The sequence below is a fragment of the Plectropomus leopardus genome, chromosome 2 (genome assembly GCF_008729295.1).
Source record: "Plectropomus leopardus isolate mb chromosome 2, YSFRI_Pleo_2.0, whole genome shotgun sequence".
NCBI classification, from domain to species: domain Eukaryota; kingdom Metazoa; phylum Chordata; class Actinopteri; order Perciformes; family Serranidae; genus Plectropomus; species Plectropomus leopardus.
The window spans coordinates 33210321-33231249 of record NC_056464.1 but is presented as its reverse complement, the minus strand read 5'-3'; the positions used below and the strand labels follow the sequence as shown (position 1 = coordinate 33231249).

The 20929-nt window shown below is 38.6% G+C and overlaps 2 protein-coding genes and 1 non-coding gene across 3 annotated transcripts; all 3 read left to right on the top strand.

The window, feature by feature from the left end:
- The first annotated feature begins 3141 nt into the window (after positions 1-3141).
- On the top strand, positions 3142-3960 carry LOC121948973 (guanylate cyclase activator 2B-like). Its single transcript, XM_042494550.1, has 3 exons — positions 3142-3219; positions 3419-3611; positions 3720-3960. The coding sequence occupies exons 1-3, from the start codon at positions 3142-3144 to the stop codon at positions 3776-3778; spliced, it is 330 nt and encodes a 109-aa protein (XP_042350484.1). The 3' UTR covers positions 3779-3960.
- A 4786-nt stretch (positions 3961-8746) lies between these two features.
- Positions 8747-12039, top strand: LOC121948958 (guanylin-like). The gene is made up of 3 exons (XM_042494530.1): positions 8747-8837; positions 9953-10139; positions 11734-12039. The coding sequence occupies exons 1-3, from the start codon at positions 8766-8768 to the stop codon at positions 11802-11804; spliced, it is 330 nt and encodes a 109-aa protein (XP_042350464.1). The 5' UTR covers positions 8747-8765; the 3' UTR covers positions 11805-12039.
- A 4690-nt stretch (positions 12040-16729) lies between these two features.
- On the top strand, positions 16730-16801 carry trnap-agg. Its single transcript has one exon. It is a non-coding gene; the product is annotated as a tRNA-Pro (tRNA).
- Positions 16802-20929: the final 4128 nt, after the last annotated feature.

Below are 20929 nucleotides of genomic sequence, written 5' to 3'. Positions count from 1 at the left end.
AGTCACACTGGAGCACAAAAATATCGAATATTTCACCAAACTTAAAACAGTAAAACGGGTCACCTCACCCTGATTTATTTTACGTCACACTGCGCCACCCACACATTTCCTTCCGTCTCCCTGCTTTCCCTGTTGGCCTGATTTCAAAACACCTGATTGGTAATAGCCTTATCTGTCTGAGTAAAGGTTATTGATTAACAATCTCAGTGTCGTACACCACTCCCACCTGTCTGCATGGACCGTATGAAGAATACAACTAATGGTGACTAATACAGATGACGCTACTGTTTTAGTCCATTATCACCACACGTTTATCCTGCGTGGGGTCACTGGGGGCTGGAACCTATCCCATCATGCACTGGGGCAGAGAGGCAAAATTAAGAGTGATTACTATTTACACACCCAACATTCATGTCATCTTTGAACTGTGGGTGGAAAGCAGGCAGGCGGGGGTTAAACCACCAGCAGACCCCAGTAGAGACTTCAGACTGCAGATGAACACTTCCTTGTCATGATTTCTGGAAAGAGACACTGCTGTTGAGTTTTTAAAAATGTAGTTTTTGGTGCTTTAAGCTGAATGCCATCTTCCATTATCGTGGAGAAAAGACAGACATCTCCAACACTCTGCAACTCACACCAACACAGTCTAGACTGATAAGTAGCACTTCAGATGAGATGAAAGACATGTCTGTTTGTTTTTAATTTGGGGGTGAACTGTTCCTTTAATACAAACTCAAGAATCAAACTTAGGTAATAATGCAGGTGGGGTTTTATGGTGCAGTAAAATTGGTAAAAACAAAATAGTAATCAACTAAATACTTCTTGGTAGAATAATCTAATTTCCGTCTGACTGTTGATAATAAAACGCAGATCAAATAACACCATCTTCATCCTTTTCTGACTAAAATCACCTCATAAATTACAAAAATTACATATCGAATGAATAGAAATGACAATTAGATTTTTCCGATTCAATCTGCATTCCTATGTGACTGAACATAAACTCTGATGAGATGTGATGTGTTACCTCGGGTCCTGTTATGTAGACGGATAGACCCTTCATGTTCTGCGTGAAGAATTGTGTTTAATGAGATCATTTAAAACCTCGCTGGACAGCCACACCCTTTGACTCCTCTGCATGAGGGTGTGAGCTTGGTGCAACTCATGAGCATGGACAATCGATTTTTTTCACAGCCCCCTGCCGTCCTTGAAAGACATAGCGATTAGATAGTTGTGCCATTACAGGAAGTTCACAGGTTTGATTCCTGCAGTGTTGTTGACCTCATTAGTGAAGTTGTGCCGGCTAAAAGGATAACTCTTTAGCATCGAGGAAAATGCATCCATACATAATCATGTTGTTTACAGCAGCTGAGTGATCTGCAAACTGCTCTCAAACTCCTGCCTCCAAATACCCAGCGTCTCACTGGGCCTAAAAGCTTTTTATGAAGTACATAATCATATCTGACATTTGTTACCGACAGATCTGGACAGACTCAAGGGCTGATAAATAAATAAACTGAACTTTATATTTTCTGCAGCAGAAGCAGAAATCGCTCTTAACCCATCCACCGGTTTTGAGTAAATACCATCTGATTATTCCACCCTAGGAGCTAATGAGAGCTCCGCAGGCAACTCACATGGGATAAAATAATATTTGCAGTCAGTTTTATGGTTTGTTTTTAGATGCAACTGGGAGCTTTTTGCATCATAAGACTGAGAGAAAGCAAAAAACTTTATGGCATGTAATATATGGCATTTATTTTTCTGCAATATATTTTTTTGAGGCAGCAGTAAACTGTATAAAATCAACACGGGGAAGGGCAGGGGGTAGTCGTGTCAGTGTGGTCCATACCTGATATAATTTATTGTTGTCCAAAAACAGTTAAAAACACATAAGTAAACTGGATGACTCCTTCTGGCCCAATCAGCACAATAATTGTGCATTGTACATTTCTGTTAACCACAGTTTTATTTGTACATTACGTACAAAACACTGTGTTGGTGAAAAACAACCACTTTTCATGGCACTACCCCCGATAAAAACACAGCAACGGGTCGCTAAATATACCCTCATTTGTTGGTTAAAAAGCAGATGGAAATGCAGCGATGACTCACCCCCCAAAAAACTGTTTTGTTGTTTGTTGATCTTAAAAAGTGTTATGATGTTGTTATAATATGTATGAAACCATGGTTGTAGATTTCAAGGGGGGGTGCAGGGGATACCTCCCCTTCAGTATTTAAAAGATATGCATTTGTCACTCCCCAAAAAAAACCCCGCAAAAGTAGCAAAAGATGTTTACTTTGGTGGAATTAAAGACATTTCCAAGACTCAAATTTATGCAAAAAAAGGCAAAAATTGTTGGGTAAAATTCATGCAAAAGGAGCACCCCCCCAAATTTTTCCCTGGGTTGAGACCTTTCAATCCGCCAACTTCAGCAAGTTCAAGTTGACTGATTTCTCTGGTACTGCGACATGAAACAGCATTTAAAAATAAAAAACAACTGAGCGACCTGTAGCTCACCTGGTAGAGTATGAACCCCATATTGAGTCCTGTGTAGCATCCCCGCTCTCTAACTAATTATTGGTTAGGGAAAATTAAATCACCCTTTCCTCAGATCAGTTATCTCAGTTAAACTGGGTGCAAGTCAAACTGAAGATGGAAACAGAGTGTAAACAGTTGACAATTCTGTTGATATGGGTGTGTCACAAATGTCAAGGCATATAAGAAAGTTGAGTCGTTTGCAATGGTGTGACTCTCTAACAATGTGCTGGCGTGGCTTCATCGTCATCAATAGAGCAGATGGTCACTGTTTAACCCGCCAGAGGTGTGATCAATTCTGCAAGACGGAGCTGCCAAGAGAACGAGGGCTCCATAAAAATAATCAGACAGGTGATGAGGCCAAAGAAGGATTTATGAATTCCCCCTTTATGACCCCGTAAAACCACATCACTACTCATTAACCCGTGAGAAAAACTTTGCTCCCATTTGTCGCACCTGTGGTCACATGACCGTCAGGCTGCGGGGCAGAACTGTGTAAAAGGAGGCCTGTGGTCGAAGGGAAGGCAGACGCCGAGCTGAGCACCTGCTGAGCACATCAAGACACAAAGACGCTGCAAGACAAACCGCAGTCAACTGTCACCATGAAGGCCGCACTCATTGCCACCATCGCTGTCCTCGTCCTGGCTCTCGGCTGGACCTCCGAGGCCGTGCAAGTTAAAGTAAGTGCATCACTTTTTTATATGACTGATGTCATACAGAAAACATTTTGTCATTCTTTATGTAGCTTTTTAAAAAACCTCTCTTTACTCTTGTGGATTACAAACCACTTTTGTATTGTCACATCATTTTAACTAATGCTGAATCTGCAAACTTGCTCTTTGTCTTAATTACAGTTCTTTAAATGCCTTTTCTCCTCAGGAGAATGGATTGTCTTTCTCGCTGGAAGCCGTCAAGAGGCTCCAGGAGCTGACAGAGAGCAGCGCTGCGACAGTACAGCGAAGCCCACGACTGAGAGCGAGCAGCGTGTCCCTCTGCGCCGACCCCATGCTCCCGCAGGAGTTCCTGCCGCTTTGCAGGCAGAGAGGAGCATCAGCATCCCTCACCAGACTCGGTGAGACCATTATATATTGAACAGCCACTCTTTAGAATTTTAAGTGTGTTATGTCATGAATAATGAGGCGCAGGTGATTCAACTGTATGCTTTTTGTCGTTATTCCAGCCATGGTCCCCATGGATGTCTGTGAGATCTGCGCCTTTGCCGCCTGCACCGGCTGCTAAACAAACCCAGCAAGCCAGAAACATCTTGCCCAGCTTAAGACTTGTGATTTTTTTTTCCTCCCGCTAAAAACTTTATCAGGGAATTTCTAAAATTTCCTGCAATGACGAGACGCTGACTTTATGTTCCCTGAATACAGAGACTGACTCTGGCCCACTGGGCACTTTATACATTTTGAAGTCGCTGTTAGATAAAGAAGGCCACAAAAGAAAGGAAAATCTGAAAAACAGAGGTATATCTTTTTTCTTTTGCAAACTGTTACTTTGTAGCATTTTTACCACTTTATTTTTTTCTATTTTATTTTTGGAATTGACATTGTTTGTTACATTTCTATCCTACCAAGCTTTATACATATTTAAAAGAGAAGTTTTTCCTATATCTTCTTTTTTATTAGCATCGTTGTGAATAAAAAGCTTTCATTGATAGATAATGTGTTTATTGTGCTCTTTCCTTCAAATTTCAAACAGTGTTTTACTATTGCTATGTATTTATTACTATCTGCTGTTTATTCCTGGATGTGGAAAAAGTTTTGTTAAAAAAAAAGACTTGAATCGGCCTTCTTTTTTTTGCCATTAATTTTTAGGCCAGTAGGGGGCGGGCTCAAGGCCACAACTGTATCACTGACTTACTATGTTAATGTTCATACATCCAGCAGCAAAAGAGCAACATTGGTGTTAATTTGTCTGTGGATACATAGTCAATATAACTTAATATTTTAGTCTTTTAATCTCTTTCGGTCTCCTCCTGAAAAATGGATCTACTAGATGCTCTGCTTTCAAAATGAGCTCTTTGCTAACTTTGTCTTTCTGTGGTTTGTTGCTGCAGTGGGCAGGTAGCATAGATAAAGTTTATCAGAGCACTTTTGCCATAAATGGCTGCCTATAGTGCAAAGAACTGCACAGATGTGTGTTAATTCTTCGGTATTATTAGCCACATACATTGCCACAGTGTCTTACTGTATTTGTGCCACTGGAGCTGACAAATGAGGACTTCAGATTTCATACATAGTGGTTATAAACTGTTATTAATTATTGGTATTATTAGATTGTATTTTTCGTTTGCTTTTTGTTTTTGCAAAGAAACAACAGACAGGTTGGTCATATTGTCCTGTGTTTTATGTTGTAACTACTTTGCATTTAAGCCTCCTTCCCTTCATTTCAGCCTCAGATATACAGTATGTATCCATATTCGCTGTGGTTAATAATTTATTCTATGCATCCTATCCGACTCATTATATGGATATACTGTCCGAGCACCAGTGGATTTTCTGTATATCCACCCATCAGCTGAAATATTCTCGCAGCCGTGAGGCCTGAAGGCGGATAATTAATGTAGGAATGACCTCACTTATTTGAAGTGATACTAATGGGCATTAATGAATATGGTACATGCTGTACAGTATGTGTACAATCGAAAGGGCCCACAATGCATCAAGTGCACTCACTTACAATATATCATGATGGTTTCTTTTTTGTGACATCTTAAAAGTGAAAGTTTAGGCTATTCTTTCAGTTTTTCCCTTTTTTAAAGAACATTTATGGTTCTGTTGTTAAAATAATGAAACCCTTTGACAAGAAATGCAAAGTTGATTACAGTGATTTCACACAGAGGGACGTGCTTAGAGACCCCTGGGCCTGGGTCTGGCAGCCATAACACATTTTTGTCCCAACTCATCAAATACTGCCATATTGTCAGCTGACGTGTCAAAATATAATGTACTAGATCCCCTCCTGTGTCAGTTTTGGATGTTCAGGGTTGGCGTGTCAATTTCAGCTTGTTACATGCATTGTGTCTTTTCAAAATATACTTTCATTTTCACAAGAAATATACAGTTTCTGCTTATTGCATGCAAACGTTTTTCTTTTTTTTTTTTTCAAAATAAGCTTACAACATATACATAACACTTTGTTTTTAGGTTTACTTTCATAGGTTTAGGCTACAACAGCCTGTGGTTAAAAATCCATCAACTCGGGCTGAGATTAAGAACTCTAACGTCAAGTGATATCACTATCGTAACATGCTACACATACTAGCACACTAGGTTGTGACTAAAATAACTCCACTGACTGTTGGCTTTACACGGGAAATCAGCAGTAGGGTTACAGGTAAAAGTCCAGAGTTTGTTTACCCACAGCGTCTACAACTGCCTGTGTGTTTGTTTCTGATGCCGTGGTTACTGATGCCGTGGTTAGTAAGTTGGGACTGGGAACAGGCTGGGTAGGCTCAGTTGGTAATACACCCTTGTGTGCCAAAATGGTAGATTCTGGTGCTTTTGAGAAGATGTTTAGATGTGTAGGGGAATGAAATCAAATGTGGAAAAATATATTGGAAAAAGTAAATAAAACAGATAAGAAATAAAGAGCAGAACATATAGACCTTTAGAGATAAAATGTCTTTGTAGGGTTGTATAACACCACAAGCAGCTTCCCTGAGCTCTATAGAAATGGGGTTGTTTGCTCTCAGTTTGGATTATGGGGATGTCATTTTATCAACATGCTGCTGCTCCTACAGACTCCATTTACACTCGACAAGCAGGTTCATTACAGGTGATAATTGCAACACACACCATCACACACCATCCACTCTATATGGTCAAGTTGGTCGGCCTCTCCTGTGTGAGTGATATCATAACCCCCTGGTGCTCTTCATCTACAAAGCCCTTGTTGCCTAATGACTTTGGCCCATAGTGACCAGTATCTATAGCAACCAGTACCCATAATAACCAGCACACTGATGATGCTCCAGTCGCTGTTTTTTTTCTTTTCTTTTTTTTTATTAAATTACTCCATGTGCTGCAGTTATTTTGGGTGTTTTTTCTTTTACTAAATTGTTAAAAAGTTGTCATAATTTATCCGGTTTGTTTTTCCCTATTGCTTAATGTATCTTTTTTAATTGTCTTGTCAAACACTTAATAACATCTGTTTTGAAAACTGTGCTCTCATTCTCTTTTTAACACTTTTAACATTACAGTTTTCCAACATTTCACCACTCAAATTCCACATAATGTCACATTTCATCTGTGCCATGATTGTTTATGAACCTGCTTTCTCCCTCAGATAAGATCCATTTGGAGTTTAAGACCTTAAAGCTTCACCGTGATTATGTGTTTTAACATCCTTCATAAGAGATAAGAGTTATATCATGTGTATTCAATCAAAATCAATGAAAATCCTTCACAATTTATTGATTTTCCAAACAATACTGGTCTGGTTACTTTATAGTTAATCATTAACAGCTATTGTATGTGTGTCTTGTGTGTGAGCGTGAAAATGACAGTGAGGGACATAAATATATCATATACAGAATATTATGATGCAGTAAGTCCCATGCTATAAAATGTAATCAAGATATTTTGTGCATTTCTAGGTTTATATTTATATTTTGGTGGTCTCCCAGTTGAGGTTTGCAGGCTTTGTTTCTTTTACTGTGTACCATATTTTCGACAAGAATGGACTGTATTACTTTGTATGATGTATTTGTGGATGTATCCTTGTGGACATGGATGTATTTCTGAATGTATCTACAATCCCAGGGGCCCAAAGTGTCCCCTCTGGCCTTCACTTTAAACATATCACTCAAATTAACATGAACTGACCAGGCAGTGACTCAAAATCACCACAAAAAAAACACAAAAAAACATAAAAAATTACCTTAAAGACACACAAACATCTACAAAAACATGCAAAAGGAGACAAAAAAATACCAGACACTAAATTTCCACAGAGACACAAAACCACAAAATGATGCATAATGACTACAAAGACATGCAAAACAACAAAAAAGAGGCAGAACCACCAAGTTTTAGTGCAGAGGTGGTGGGGCCTTTTGTGTATCTGTGACACGGGGGCCATTGTCTCAATATCAGTCCATGCTTGTGAGTGTATTTTTGCAGAAATTCTTCCTCTTTTCACAATTTTAACTTTAAAATGCCTCCTATGCACAGGTTTTGCAAGTATCGTTATGCCACAAACACTAAACACAGCGCATCTTTTTGTGCATAAATGTACAATTCTAGTTAGACTTTCATTTCCAAAACTATAACTCTTTCTTGGCTCTTTAGTCGGTTGTAGACAATTTGGCCCAAAAAACAAAGTGACTTTAAGTTTTAGAGACAACAAAACAAAAAAAGCAATATGGTTGAAGCCTTTAATTCCTCTTTTACCCCAGCAGAGTAAAACTTGATAAAATAGTCCAATATTGTGACCTTGAAGTGACTTCTGAAACAATGTCTCTGAGTTCACAGTCGGGCTACAATTCATTGTTGACAGAGGAGCTCCAGACTGTGACTCACCATGACTTCACTCATTATCTGTTGTCAGAGTTTGGGAAAGAGCAGCTCCTTCTCACCAAAGCTGACTGAAGCATCTTAAATCTTATTTCAGTGATTTAACATTGTACATTTTGAAATATAGGGAGGTGATTTAAAGTGATGCTTGGCTCAGTATTTCAGGTTTATTGGACATGGTGCGTTTAAGGTGAATTCTCTGGCTGTGGAACTAAACAAACAGTTGCCATTTGCATCTGTGAAATGTCATAATTTGCAAATATCACAACTGTGCAAACAAGCGACCTATATGGATCAGCTCCATATGTATATGGCCGCTCCCTTATCAGACAGCTCTGTGATGAATATCTGTGGGAGAGAAACAAAAGGTGAGATTTATTATGTGGCATTGAGTGAGTGTGAAAACCCAAAGTCAATAAAGAAATATTCCACTGACGGAGGAAACAACAGCAATAGAGGTTATAAACAAATTTAAAGGATGGTGGTTATAAACCAAAAAGAGGATCCAAAGCTCTTGATGTGCGCAAGCGTTTGGTTATCTTGGACCAATCAGCTTCCCCCCACCTTTACTTCCCTCACTCTGACAGCTGTCTTTGTTAATAAATCACTCACTAATCTGTCCGGACACCTTATAAGAGGCCGAGCAGACGCACAGAGACCACAGAAGAAGCTCTGAGCTGAAAGGCATCTTGCATCATCTGAAAATGAGAGTGCTCAGTCTTGTCCTCGTTTTGGCACTGTGTGTGTGCAGGGGAGCTCTAGGAGTGCAGGTCAAGGTGAGTGTCGCTTTATCTTATCGACCAGGCTGTTTCTTTTCACTCTGTCTTTGCTCTTTGCTGCATTTTCTGAACAACATTTTGAATCAGAGGTTACTGACACAAAGGGATCTCTCTCTCTCTCTTTTTATATTTACTTTTAAATGTTGCCGGATTGATCTGGGGATGTGTTTCACCTCTTCTCACTTAAAGGGATAGTTAGGGTTTTTTCAGCTTGGGTTGTATGAGGTCCGTAGTCAGTGTCAACATGAAAGCTAAGCAATGTGTCGCTGTTGACAGGGCAGCAGAAAAATGTATTTTAGCCTCCTAAACAATCTTTAACAGTTTAAGTGTATGCCACATTTAGAATATAGTCACTCTTTTAATTTAGACTTAAAACAAAACAATAAGCTTCGAGGCAGGTGAAATGGACTATTTAGGTAGGTCAAGTTAGTAATTTACTGTCCCCTACGAGCACAAGCACCCCAGGGATTCAACAAAAAAAGCTGTCTTTAAATAAGTCGCACTTTGTTTTTACATCATTATTTGTGCATTTTGTACGCTACTGACATTATAATACACACATTTGAAATGGCAACATTTTACCAAATTGGTCAAGTTCAGCAATGTTAAATGACTCAGTGGAGTCTCCAAATATATAATGGAATATAACAGCTTAATTTTTGGAAATCGCTGACATCAAGGTAAAACAGTAAAAATATTCTCAATATAGTGTACACTCAAAGTGATATTAATTTTTTTATTAAGAAGCCAAAAATTCATTTTGTTGGTGACCTGGTTCACAGCGGTACATTGCTCCTGCTCCTTTAAACTGGAGGCATCTCACATACTGACAATAGATAAGTACCTCATACAACCCCTAATTAAAAAAATCTGAACTATCCCTTTAAAAAATGCATTTCAACACCAACTATTCACTCCAGTCATGATCTTTCTGGCCTGCAAAGCCACAGCTAAACAGACTAAATGCGTCTTTTCCAGATTCAAGTTTTTAGGATACATTGGTCCTCTTCATTCCCATTACGAAACCAGTACAACATGCTTTCTTTTTCAGTTTAAAGCACCTGCATTTGGATAATTTTTCTCATCCTTCACTCTTCATTCTCTCCTCCCAGGTTGGAGACAGGAGCTTCCCCTTGGAGGCGGTGAAGCAGCTGAAGGACTTGATGGATTTAGACGACAACGTTAACCCTCACCTCCCTGAGACAAGCATCATAGCTGTGTGCGCCAACCCAGTCCTGCCGCAGGTCTTTCAGCCAGTGTGTCAAGGGAAGGGAGCAGACATGGTCTTCTCCCAACTTGGTAAGATCGAGCGAATGACCAGTAAATTATTAATAAATATGGAAATGTCAGAGGACATATGAAGGACATGTTCTGGCAGTGTGTTGCACTCAAGTCTCCATCGAATGTGTCAAAAAGACCAACAAGACAGCTGTAGCACTCAGCCCCAAGCCATTAATGAAGACATAAATCTTTACAAAGAGCTCCAAAACATATATTTTCTTTTTTTTAAAAGAGTTAAATATTTTTTATCAAACAGTTGGGCACAGCAGCAAACATTACTCAAACTGGAGTCATTTGTGCATTTGTTTGGGCTTATTTTCCATCATGGATTAATGCACAGTTGGTGCAATCTCATCTATTTACATCACGAAGACAATGTATGTTTAATAGATTTTAAATAAATAGTAGCCATCTCTATTAAAATGAAAGAACCAGCCCAGTCACTAATAGAAAATGTTGCCATTGTGCATTTCTGCAAAGTGCACTGCAAACTGTGTGATTGTTAGGCATCAACGTTTCTAAAGTCACTTATTTCAGGAGCTAACCTTGCTATTTAGAGGTTCAGAGCAGCATGGGTGGTATTACGCTTAGACAAGGCGCCTGCCAAGCCGCAGACAGCTGCAGAACACTATTTGAGACCAACGGACAACACGACGGGTTGCTTTTAAGCGAGTAATTGCTGTTTCCTGCCGGATAGTACTATGAAAAGTAATAGTTTTTTTTACCAAGATGCCTGCCAAGCTGCAAACAGCTGCAGAGAGCTGCAGATCACTGTTCCAGACCAACAAACAACACAACCAGTTGTTTTTAGGAAGTCATTGCTGGGTTTCCGGTGGCTTTTTAGTCAACAAATGTGGGTCTTTTTCTTGCAACCCACTGCTGTGTTTTAACTGGGGATAGTGCCACCAAAAGCAATCATTTTTTGATGGAGTCATTACCGCATTTTCAGAGGCATTGTAGCCACCAAATTAGTTTTTTTTCTAGCAACCTGATAGTGTGTTCCCACTAAGGAGAGTGCCACAGAAAAGGTTGGGTTTTCTTTGGGTTTCTCTGCAAAAAGGCAAATTTGCAAATTTCATAAACTATTCCTTTAATAACACACCTGCTTTACCAACTATGTTTAGTTTGCATTAATGGCAATATTTTGGCTTTTGTCAAATTCATACAAGAAACAATCTCACAGGGGCTCTTTGAGATGCTGTGTAAACAACAGTTTTATTACTCAGATGTGGACTTGCTCTCAAGACTTCAGATTAAAGACACTGACAACAAATGCCAGCTTTAGTTTGTTTGCTCAAATGGATTCCTCGAATTCACTGTTTACACATTGTGTTATCCACATGCTGCCACTGATGCACCATAAAGTGTCTCTGGAATGATAACGCCATACAAGAGGCCGATGAAAAGCTGTTCAAATAGTCTTTGGGGGCCATTAAAGCTCATCAGACACAGACGGCCCCTTGTTGCTCTATTGACACAGATACGGATATGGATCCTATTATCAACATTAGCAGAATTTCATAAAAATGAAAAGCTGGCCCTTGGGAGGTACAAGCACACATTTAAGGTCAGATGAATATTTATGTTTCTATCTTTTTCTCGCACTTTCCAGTGTTCATCATCACGCCTTCGGATCCTTGTGAAATATGTGCCAACCCCTCCTGCTACGGGTGTCTGAACTGAGGCTGCCATCTGCTCGGCACGCAAGCACATCGATCGAGAGGCTCTGGGGCTGTCGTCCTCTATAGTTTCTGCACACTTATATGTATTAGGCATCCACGGACATCGGCAAAACACATCTTGTCACCTAGCAACCAAGCCTGATGGGTCTCAGGGCCCAGCGGTCAATGTACTTGATTTTAATAGATACATAATAAATAATACTCTGTTATTCACCACGTTTATAGGTAAAAGCTGTTCAGACATAAATAGTCCCTTGTCATTATTTTGTTGTCCTTAACTTGTTTTCTGAACCTTTAATGTATTGACTTTGATGCAGCTTCTTGATAATAATAAATATATTCTTCTCATTCTAAAAGCAGCTTTTATTTGTAGTTTCAAGAGTACAGTCAAGCTCAGTGTCTTACTTACACACACACACACGCACGCACACACACAGTTTCAAATCTAGTGAATTGGGGAAAAAAAAGAGGGAAAAGTATGTAGGACAGTGATACCTAACTTACAGCCAAACCTGGGTGCTGGATGGCCACCCAAATACTGTATTTTCTAATTCAAAATAAAAAATAAAGTGATTCACACCGTTTTTTCCCCCTCACCCCAAACAGAAATCCTTACTTAGCTCCTAATGTCCTAAAATCCGAGAAATGTCCCAAAATCCGAGAACATGCTAAAATCCTAGAAATGTCCCTAAATCCTAGAAACATGTACGGGGCTGCTGTGCCTGGCCCCTGGCCTCCTGTCATTTTGCAAAAGTGGCCCTCGTGCAGGATATAAGGAGACATATTGGAAAATGGAATTTAATCTAATACGTTTGCTTTTTTAAATCACCTGAAAATAAGAATTAGTGTGTTTTTGTACTCTTATAATGAGCTGTTTATATCTACATAGGGAGCAGGTCCACATCTGCAAAGATTGTGATTCCAGCTGGCAACGTCAATATGACATCAGAAAGACATTGTACAGATGTTAAATCTTCTGGACATTGACATTTTTACATTTTGCAGACATTGAGCTTTGTCCCCCATACTTTACAGCTAAATGTCGTTATTCTGGTTCAAGATGACGTGAGCATGGGATGTTTGGAGTTTGGTTACTTAACAACACAATTTTAAACCAACAAAGTATCAACGTCATCTATAATCGCTATTCTATGTCCAATTGATGTTGGTATTAACATTGAATTTTGTCACCCAACGTTACAATGGTAAATCAACCAAAAACCAACGCCTAACCACATCGATAGCCAGCAGGGACGTTGCATTGCCACATTTCCACAGTAGCCCTGAATGGGCAAAGCAAGCACTGGCTTTCTATTGAGTGCTTTACCAGTTTAAATCACTGGATGCTTTTGTTTTGAAAAGGAGACCTCTGTGGATAATTCAGTTCCCAGTAAAAACCTCCTGAACATCTGGATCTTAGGTGATTTACAGGTGCTATGCTAGTTGGCATTGGAGAAACACTGATTTGTAACATGACACCACTTTATTCAGTATTTTCATATTTGGCTCACATGTAAAACCTCCTGAACAATCATCACTGAAGATTTCTAACTGGTAGAAGTTTTAGCTGGTTGCAAATTGCAATTGTCACCATTAGATGGCACTAAATCCCCTCAAATCTTACACACTGCTTCTTTAAGTTGAGTCTAATTAAATGACGCAATTTAAGTGAGTGAGAATGGAAAATGGTCAATAATATCTGACTGCAGCCCGCTCTGCCCCCGAAGCCGCAGCAAACCACGCCCCTTACAAACCACGCCCCCCGCAAACCACGCCTGCTGTTGGTATGGTGGCACTCAGACACAATAATATCTAAGATTGTCTATTTTCAAAATGAATCACTCATTTATGAAAAATTAAAGGTTTACACACCCATCCGAGAAACTGAGAACCCATTTATATACACTCTCCTGCAGTCTCAGAATTCTGTCTTTATCTTTTCATTCAGAGATTACAACTATTTAAAAAAGGTGTTTATCTAGATATCAACAACACTTTTGGTTCATTATAATGGTCAAAATAAACCAGCTGTCCAGGGCAGCGGTTTGTTTGTTGTTTTGTTGCCAGTGAATATCACGTGACTCTGATATAATATGTAAGATATTTTCTTGCACATGTTTGCAAGCATTTAAAATTCAATTAAAATGTAATATGGCAGGACAGCCAAGTAGAGCAGCTAATTTATGGAACAGGAATCGGGAATGTGCATTACTGACACCAGGCATCAATATGCATGATGTCAGTGACCTGCTTTCCTTCTGCGAGAGCTCCACAGCCGCACACAGACATATACATGGTCATCAATCATCAAGGGAATTCCAATATACAATCACTTAAAGCTGCTTCACTCTCCACACTGTGTTTGCCTGCATCCACTGATCTATAATAGAAAATGTGAGTTTAATGTATCAGTTGATGGGCTGGTCTCATGAACATGACCAATCTCAACAAGCACTGTGCTTCATCAATGGAGGCTGATGTGTGTGGCCTTCGATAGTGTGAATGAAAACAATTAGAATTAAAGTGGACGCTGCTGTTTTTTAACTGGAGTATTGATACACACATTTTGTTTCAACACAGTTTTTGTTTACATCTTTCAAGCATACATTGGTTTGGGGGGAGAAAAAATTGTACAGAAGCCCACTCTCATTACAAACTCGTAAAATACCCCCATTTTAACAGTGCTTTTCCGATCCTGACACCAAAGATTCATGAAACGGCGCTTGCTGGCGAACATGCCTGGACAGAACCTGTCGCGGTGTTATTATACACCGCTGGATGACTGGGTGGCACCTGCCGCATCTGTGTCATACACGCACAGGCAGCGTCACTTCACAATGCAGCTGGACAGTGCCTGTCGCATTTGCACGAATATAGGGTGGGCAGGAGAAGTGTTGGTTTGGTCCAACAAACCCTGGACTTTCATGCAGGAGTCTGGTGTTTCACTACTGTCTTAATGTGACGGGGGGTTTTCTACATGTTACCATGTTACATGTTACCATGAACCTACTAACAATCTGTGCCAGCATGAGCATCTTTTGACGTATCAGCGTTGGTTTGCATGTACTTTTACCACCTAAACATAAACACTTACAGTGAAATTCCACCATATGCTTCTAATGACATCACATTTGCAGCATCCCGGGATGTAAAAAGCCAGAGCAGAAGGATACCTAGATGATACCACCTAATATGGGGATGTGAAAGTCCACTGCAAACTGTAGGTCATTTCCTTGTTTTGTTTTATTTTAGCTCATAGCTCACTTTTAGATAGTTTTCTTGTAACCTTTTACTAATTTCTTGCTAATTTTGGGGTTGTTTCTTACAGAGCCAAACAGGTGACATGGATTTGTTTTTTGCTTTGTTTTGTTTTGTTTTGGGGTTTTTTGGCTTTTTTTTTTTTTAATCGTGCAAATTACGAATACAATGATACAACACATGAACAATTAAATGCACTTTTTCAACCTGCCAAAAAGTGATTACAGTTCACATCTTGTCCCTGAAAGGCTTTTTCTGCCTCAGGATGACTTGATTTTGAGTTTAAATGCCCTTAAAGGACCAATACAACACATTAAATGCACTTAGTCACTTTAAAAAAAAAAAAAAAAAATATATATATATATATATTATATATAATATATATATATATATATATATATATATATATATATAAATATATTATCACAGCCTAGGATATGTCAGTGATTAGAAGCAACATTGATTTTTATACGTTATTATTTTTTGTGCAGTGTCAAATACCCACACTGGTATCACTCTGCAAACAAAATGTGTTTTTCAAAATCAGGATATAATTATTTTTAAGCAACATCACAAATATCAAGTATTCATTAATTTTCATAATTTTAACCCTTTAGATGCCATGTTTACGTCATGATTTTGTCATTATAGACTCGTACGCTATTTTTGCTATTTCCTTCTGAATGAACCACTGTTTTTTGGTTCAGAGCGAGAAGTTTGTGTTCAACAGCTATGCACACCCAAGTAGGAAATCATATTAATGCATAATATTTTTATATCCTGATTTTGAAAAACGCATGTTGAAAAAGCTGTTTTTGTTATTTCTAAAAAGAAGCAGAGAAACAGTGACAGAAACACAAATCGACTGTCCGAGAGGATTTAAACATGCTGCTCTAAACTAATTGCCCTGAGTGGGATTAGGTTAAATAAAGTTGAGAAAATTGATAAACGAAGCCGGAAGTAAGGGGAGGGATGCTCTCGCCTCGTGTGGCTCCTCTGTCCAGCCTCTTCTTGGTAACCAATGACGCCCTCTGGCGGTTGTTAGGTGACGTAACATCAGTGTGTCAATGGTCCATAAAGATGGATTCCTCCAACAAACTTTTCACGGTGACACGACGTTAATTACCAGCAAACACACAGGCCTCCGTCGAAAGAAACGTGCTTTTTCGGTAAATATTCACGTTTGGACGTCGTACTTTGCCACAGTACTCAAAAAAACACAAATTAATGATGAAATTAAGGAGAAATTAACCTTCAAATGTCACTTTGTTTTCTGTTTTCACAGAGGGAAACATCACGATTCAGCAATTAAAGCAGCTGCAGTCATGATGTGAGACAGCCTCAGGTTTGGTGAGTACACAGAGAATTAATTACTTAGTAAAGTTGTGGCAATGGACAGTGTGTGTACTTTGAGATGGTTTGCATGCTAATTGCTTATTGTTTATTTCTTTCGCAATGCTTTCAAAGGGTTGGGAATTTGAGTTTGCTGCAATTCACTGAAAGTTTGGCCAACTTGTGCATAGTCGTGACTTAGCTTCAGGGTGCCGCAGTCACTTGCAGAGACAAAATTGTTGCTAAACGCAGACACACAACATATCTTTATTTTGGACTTTTTAACCGGTACTTGTTGTCGGGTCAATTTCTCAAATTTTGGCTGCGACGTCATGCGGCTCGTTGGTCTAGGGGTATGATTCTCGCTTAGGGTGCGAGAGGTCCCGGGTTCAAATCCCGGACGAGCCCTCGCTTTTTGAGTCTGATTTTTTTAGATTACTGTTTCTTTGCAAGTATATGTACTCATACAAGACATCAGTGCAGTTTGGCAGAAACTTTCATACAGAGATAGACATATTAATATGTCGTGGCCAAGTAAATCTGTAAATCAGTAGAAAAAAAGTAGACATACAGAGTCAAGAAAAAGATAAATTTAAGTAAATGCCATGACAGAAGATTCTGTTTATTTCAGACTGAGTTACTCCAGCTTTGCTAAAAGTATGCTGTATGGCAGTACTACATGTATCATTCTGTAGCAGTTTGTGCACACTAGTATATGAAGTACTTGAAGGCAAGAACTTTTTAAAAAAATAAAATTTGAGCTACCCTCCACGAAATAAAAACATTCAGACTTGTAACCTTCAAAAAAGTTTTGATTGTCTCTTGGCAAGCAAAAAAAATGAATTACACTTTTTAAAAATTTATTTTAGCAGTGATGCACAATTTAAGAGCAATAATAAATCTCTTTTTTATTTCATTGGGGGTTTTTTGTGGGGTTTTTTTTTTTTTGTTTTTTTTTTTTTTTACAGTTTGTTTGTTATTAAGATCCCAATTAGCTTCTGTTTTAGACAATAGCTACTCTTTCTGGGGTCTCAATTATTCTCATTTACACTATCTCATGTGCAAGATTACACAAATACACATAACATAGCATACATATTCACAGTTTGACAAAACACCAATACAACGCACAACAATCAACACAGAGTCAACGATTGTCTAATACATACAGCAGCTCCACAAAATAATCGCACTCCTCAATGGTTGATAAAAGTAGAATACCTAGAAACCATGAACTAAATCACAAAGAGAAAAAAAATAGATAAATAGCTCTTCAAATCCTATTTGGTCCCCTGTAATAAAAAAAAATAAATAAAAATAAACATAAAGAAAATCAACATCTGCGGGCTTGTACAATATTTGGCTTCTCAACATCGGTTTGTGCTGAGTGATCCATTAATTACCTTTTAACTCTTCCTGATAAGTGGTACTTATTAAGTACAAATTTGAATAATAATGATAATAATAATAATAATTTGACTTATGAAGTATATTTCATACACAAAATGCAGCCCAAAGTACTTCACACAAAGACAAATGTCTGTAAAGTACAGGAAAACATGAGCAGGTAATTAGAACAATAGTGAAAACTTTAAAAAATACATCCACAAAAAATACTAAGGTTAGGTACATAAATACAAACAATAAACAAATGAGGCTGGTTCTAAATGGTAATGGATATTACAAACAAACAACTATTATGATAATATATTAAGTCATTTGTCAAGGCAAAAATCCCAATTAACTATTGTTCTTTTCAGCTTCTAAAGTGTGAGGATTTTGAAATATTTCCTGAAAATGTGTTAACTCTTATGATTAAGGAGTAAATTAGTCATCATTAATTGCAGCCCCAAATGTTGTGGTGGAAAGTAACTAAGTGCAGTTTGGAAGTGCAGTTATTATTATTATTGTTATAGGCTATATGCAATAATAGTAATAATAATAATGGATAATAATAATAATAATAGTAGTAGTAGTAGTAATAAATAATAATACTGTTAGAGGGGTCTTTCTTTCAAAAAGAGTACTTTTGACACCTTGGTACATTTTGCTGGTGCTTCTGTTCAGTTTGCTAATTCCTTTCAACATCCACTAGAGGGCGCAATACACCAAACTATTTTCTACATTCTTCATCCTGAGCAACTTTATAGCATGTTGGCAGAATATGAATACACCCTTACTTCCCATAATTCTATTATTTTCATGCAATGGTGGTAATGGTTATGTAGTCCCTTTTTTAAAAAAAAGTTTAAACAACTAGATGCTGCTATTAGAATAAAAATTAGGGCCAGAAAAGGAAATTGAGATAGTCTGTGTCACAACAAGTGAGTTACCGTCTGCCATATATAATAATAGAGCATAAACAATAAATCATGTGACAAATACATGTCACTGTTATTATATGTGTACATTTTTTTTTGCTGTGGTAAATTCTCCATATCCTGACTGTGTGCTGGCTCCTCTATGTTGGCAAAAAACAAACTGCAAAGACTTCTTGAGAGGCGTCCAGTTTGGCATCACTTACTTCAGTTCATGGTAACCTCTGTCATTTTCCCTTTCACGAGGGGTCACAAGAAAGACTGAGACTCCCCGGTACACATTCCTTATGATTTCTTTTAAAGTTACTTAATCTCATCCTTCCAGGAAGAGGAGTGTCTTACTTTCACAGCTTCTCTTTTATGGATAACAGAAACCATCCCTCAATCCCTCATTTGGCTTCACAACTTATGCTGCTCAGAGTCAGCGGCTGGAGCTTATTATCCCAGTGCACGCACTTCGAGAGACACATGTAGACGGTCTGTTTTAGCACCAACTAACATTCAGACGAAAGATTTAGAATTTCTTAGTCACACAGAAAAGCCAGGTGAGTTAGGTTGAAACTACAGAAATAATGTGAGTGTGAATTCCTATCCAAACAGGATTCCTGTGGACCCTTAAAAAGTCTTAAAAAAGACATTAAATTCATGAATTGAAAAAAATATAAGGCCTGCATTGGTATTAAAATGACTTTATTCAGTCTTTCAAAAGTCTCAAATATGCTACGGGAAGTAGAAATTTATTAATGTTTTTTGTGAAGTTGCATCGTAAAACAAAAATGACTGTAATGGGGCTGGGCGATTATACCTCAAATCAATACTTTACCTCGATTACAAATAATCAATGATGGTTTTGTTTTTTTTTGTGGGGTGGGGTGGGGGGGGGTGTTTGTTTTGTTTTGGTTTTGACCTCATAGTTCACTGACACGTTTCATCTGACCCTGGTGCGTTGGAGTGTAATAAACATATGATGCATTGTTATTTATGTTAAACTATTCAGCATTATACAGGAACTAAATCCCCATCTTAAACACACTTCAGGTTAATTTAAGCACTGTGCTGATAATAGGCCAACTTCTCCTGACTGCAGGACTCTGACCTACTTCTTCCATAGCTGCCAACAGCCTGCCAGCACTCCCAGTTAGAGAAAAGTTGAAGTTACGGTCATGTGCTTGTGGCCCCAGACCCCCAAATAACTACATCTGCCCCTGGTAATAATACGCGAGCTCAGCGTGAGCGGCTGGATGAGACTCGGGATGATGCATCCTGGTGTTTCTAAATAATTCCTGACTAAACCTGAAACTAAAACAAAGTCTGTAGAAGTCTCACTCAGACACTTTGATGCTTTGAGGAGAAGCTCCGCTCTGTTTGTCTGTCTGTCTCAATCAAACTGCGCTGCGCTTTTGGACCATCAGCTGTTTCATCTGAATACGTTTTCTTCCTTACAAGATTGTTCAACACTTCTGCTGTCACAGTGGTTTGCCGTGAGATTTTTCTCTGTGTTTTAGAGCGTGACGTGGAGCTAAAAGCGCGAGACTCATGCCGGATACGCGAGAGTTGGCAACCGCGGTGGGGAAAGGATTAACAAAATTTTTAAATAACTGAAATAACCGACACGGGGAAGATTACGTCGGTTAGAGGTTCTTAATGTCGGTTTTGATTGATTTTTGATTAATTTCCCACTCACATTTTTTCGATACACAGCTGGTTGAAAATCTGCAAAGCATCCCTTTAATTGATTCAGTTCACTTCCAAAACAACTGCATTGTCACTTGGTAAAACTCAATAAACCTACAGTGAAGCTGACAGTAAAGGCAGGTTACAAAGACAGAGTCTATGCAGCAGCTTAAAAACCCAGTTACGCCCCTTCTTCATGACGCATCACATCCTTCCCCCAGTATTTTGGTCATTAGTTTGGAAACTTGGACTGGTGTATTGTTGCATTTTCTGTTTGATAAGGGAAACAAATGTCAGAAATGGCCAAAATTGAGTTCTCAGACTATTAAGTGTGACACTTTATGGCCCCACTGGTGTGTGTTTTCACCAACTAATAACAATCAGCATTGTCTCCATTGGCAAACAGTTGTTGATTCGATTTTTTATGTTTCTGTGGTTAAAACCCACAGACTTGATCTTGGAAGGCATTACAGGAAACCAAGGGAAAACATGTTTATTGGTTTTAAAGCCTTTTGGGGTTTACATAACCCCAGCCCCCAACTTC

Bases quoted from the DNA above. Each gene is read 5' to 3' on its own strand.
- LOC121948973 (XM_042494550.1), top strand. From the start codon at position 3,142: ATGAAGGCCGCACTCATTGCCACCATCGCTGTCCTCGTCCTGGCTCTC. The intron at 3,220-3,418 runs GTAAGTGCATCA...TTTTCTCCTCAG, and splicing joins CCGAGGCCGTGCAAGTTAAA to GAGAATGGATTGTCTTTCTC. The intron at 3,612-3,719 runs GTGAGACCATTA...TCGTTATTCCAG, and splicing joins AGCATCCCTCACCAGACTCG to CCATGGTCCCCATGGATGTC.
- LOC121948958 (XM_042494530.1), top strand. From the start codon at position 8,766: ATGAGAGTGCTCAGTCTTGTCCTCGTTTTGGCACTGTGTGTGTGCAGG. The intron at 8,838-9,952 runs GTGAGTGTCGCT...CTCTCCTCCCAG, and splicing joins CTCTAGGAGTGCAGGTCAAG to GTTGGAGACAGGAGCTTCCC. The intron at 10,140-11,733 runs GTAAGATCGAGC...CGCACTTTCCAG, and splicing joins CATGGTCTTCTCCCAACTTG to TGTTCATCATCACGCCTTCG.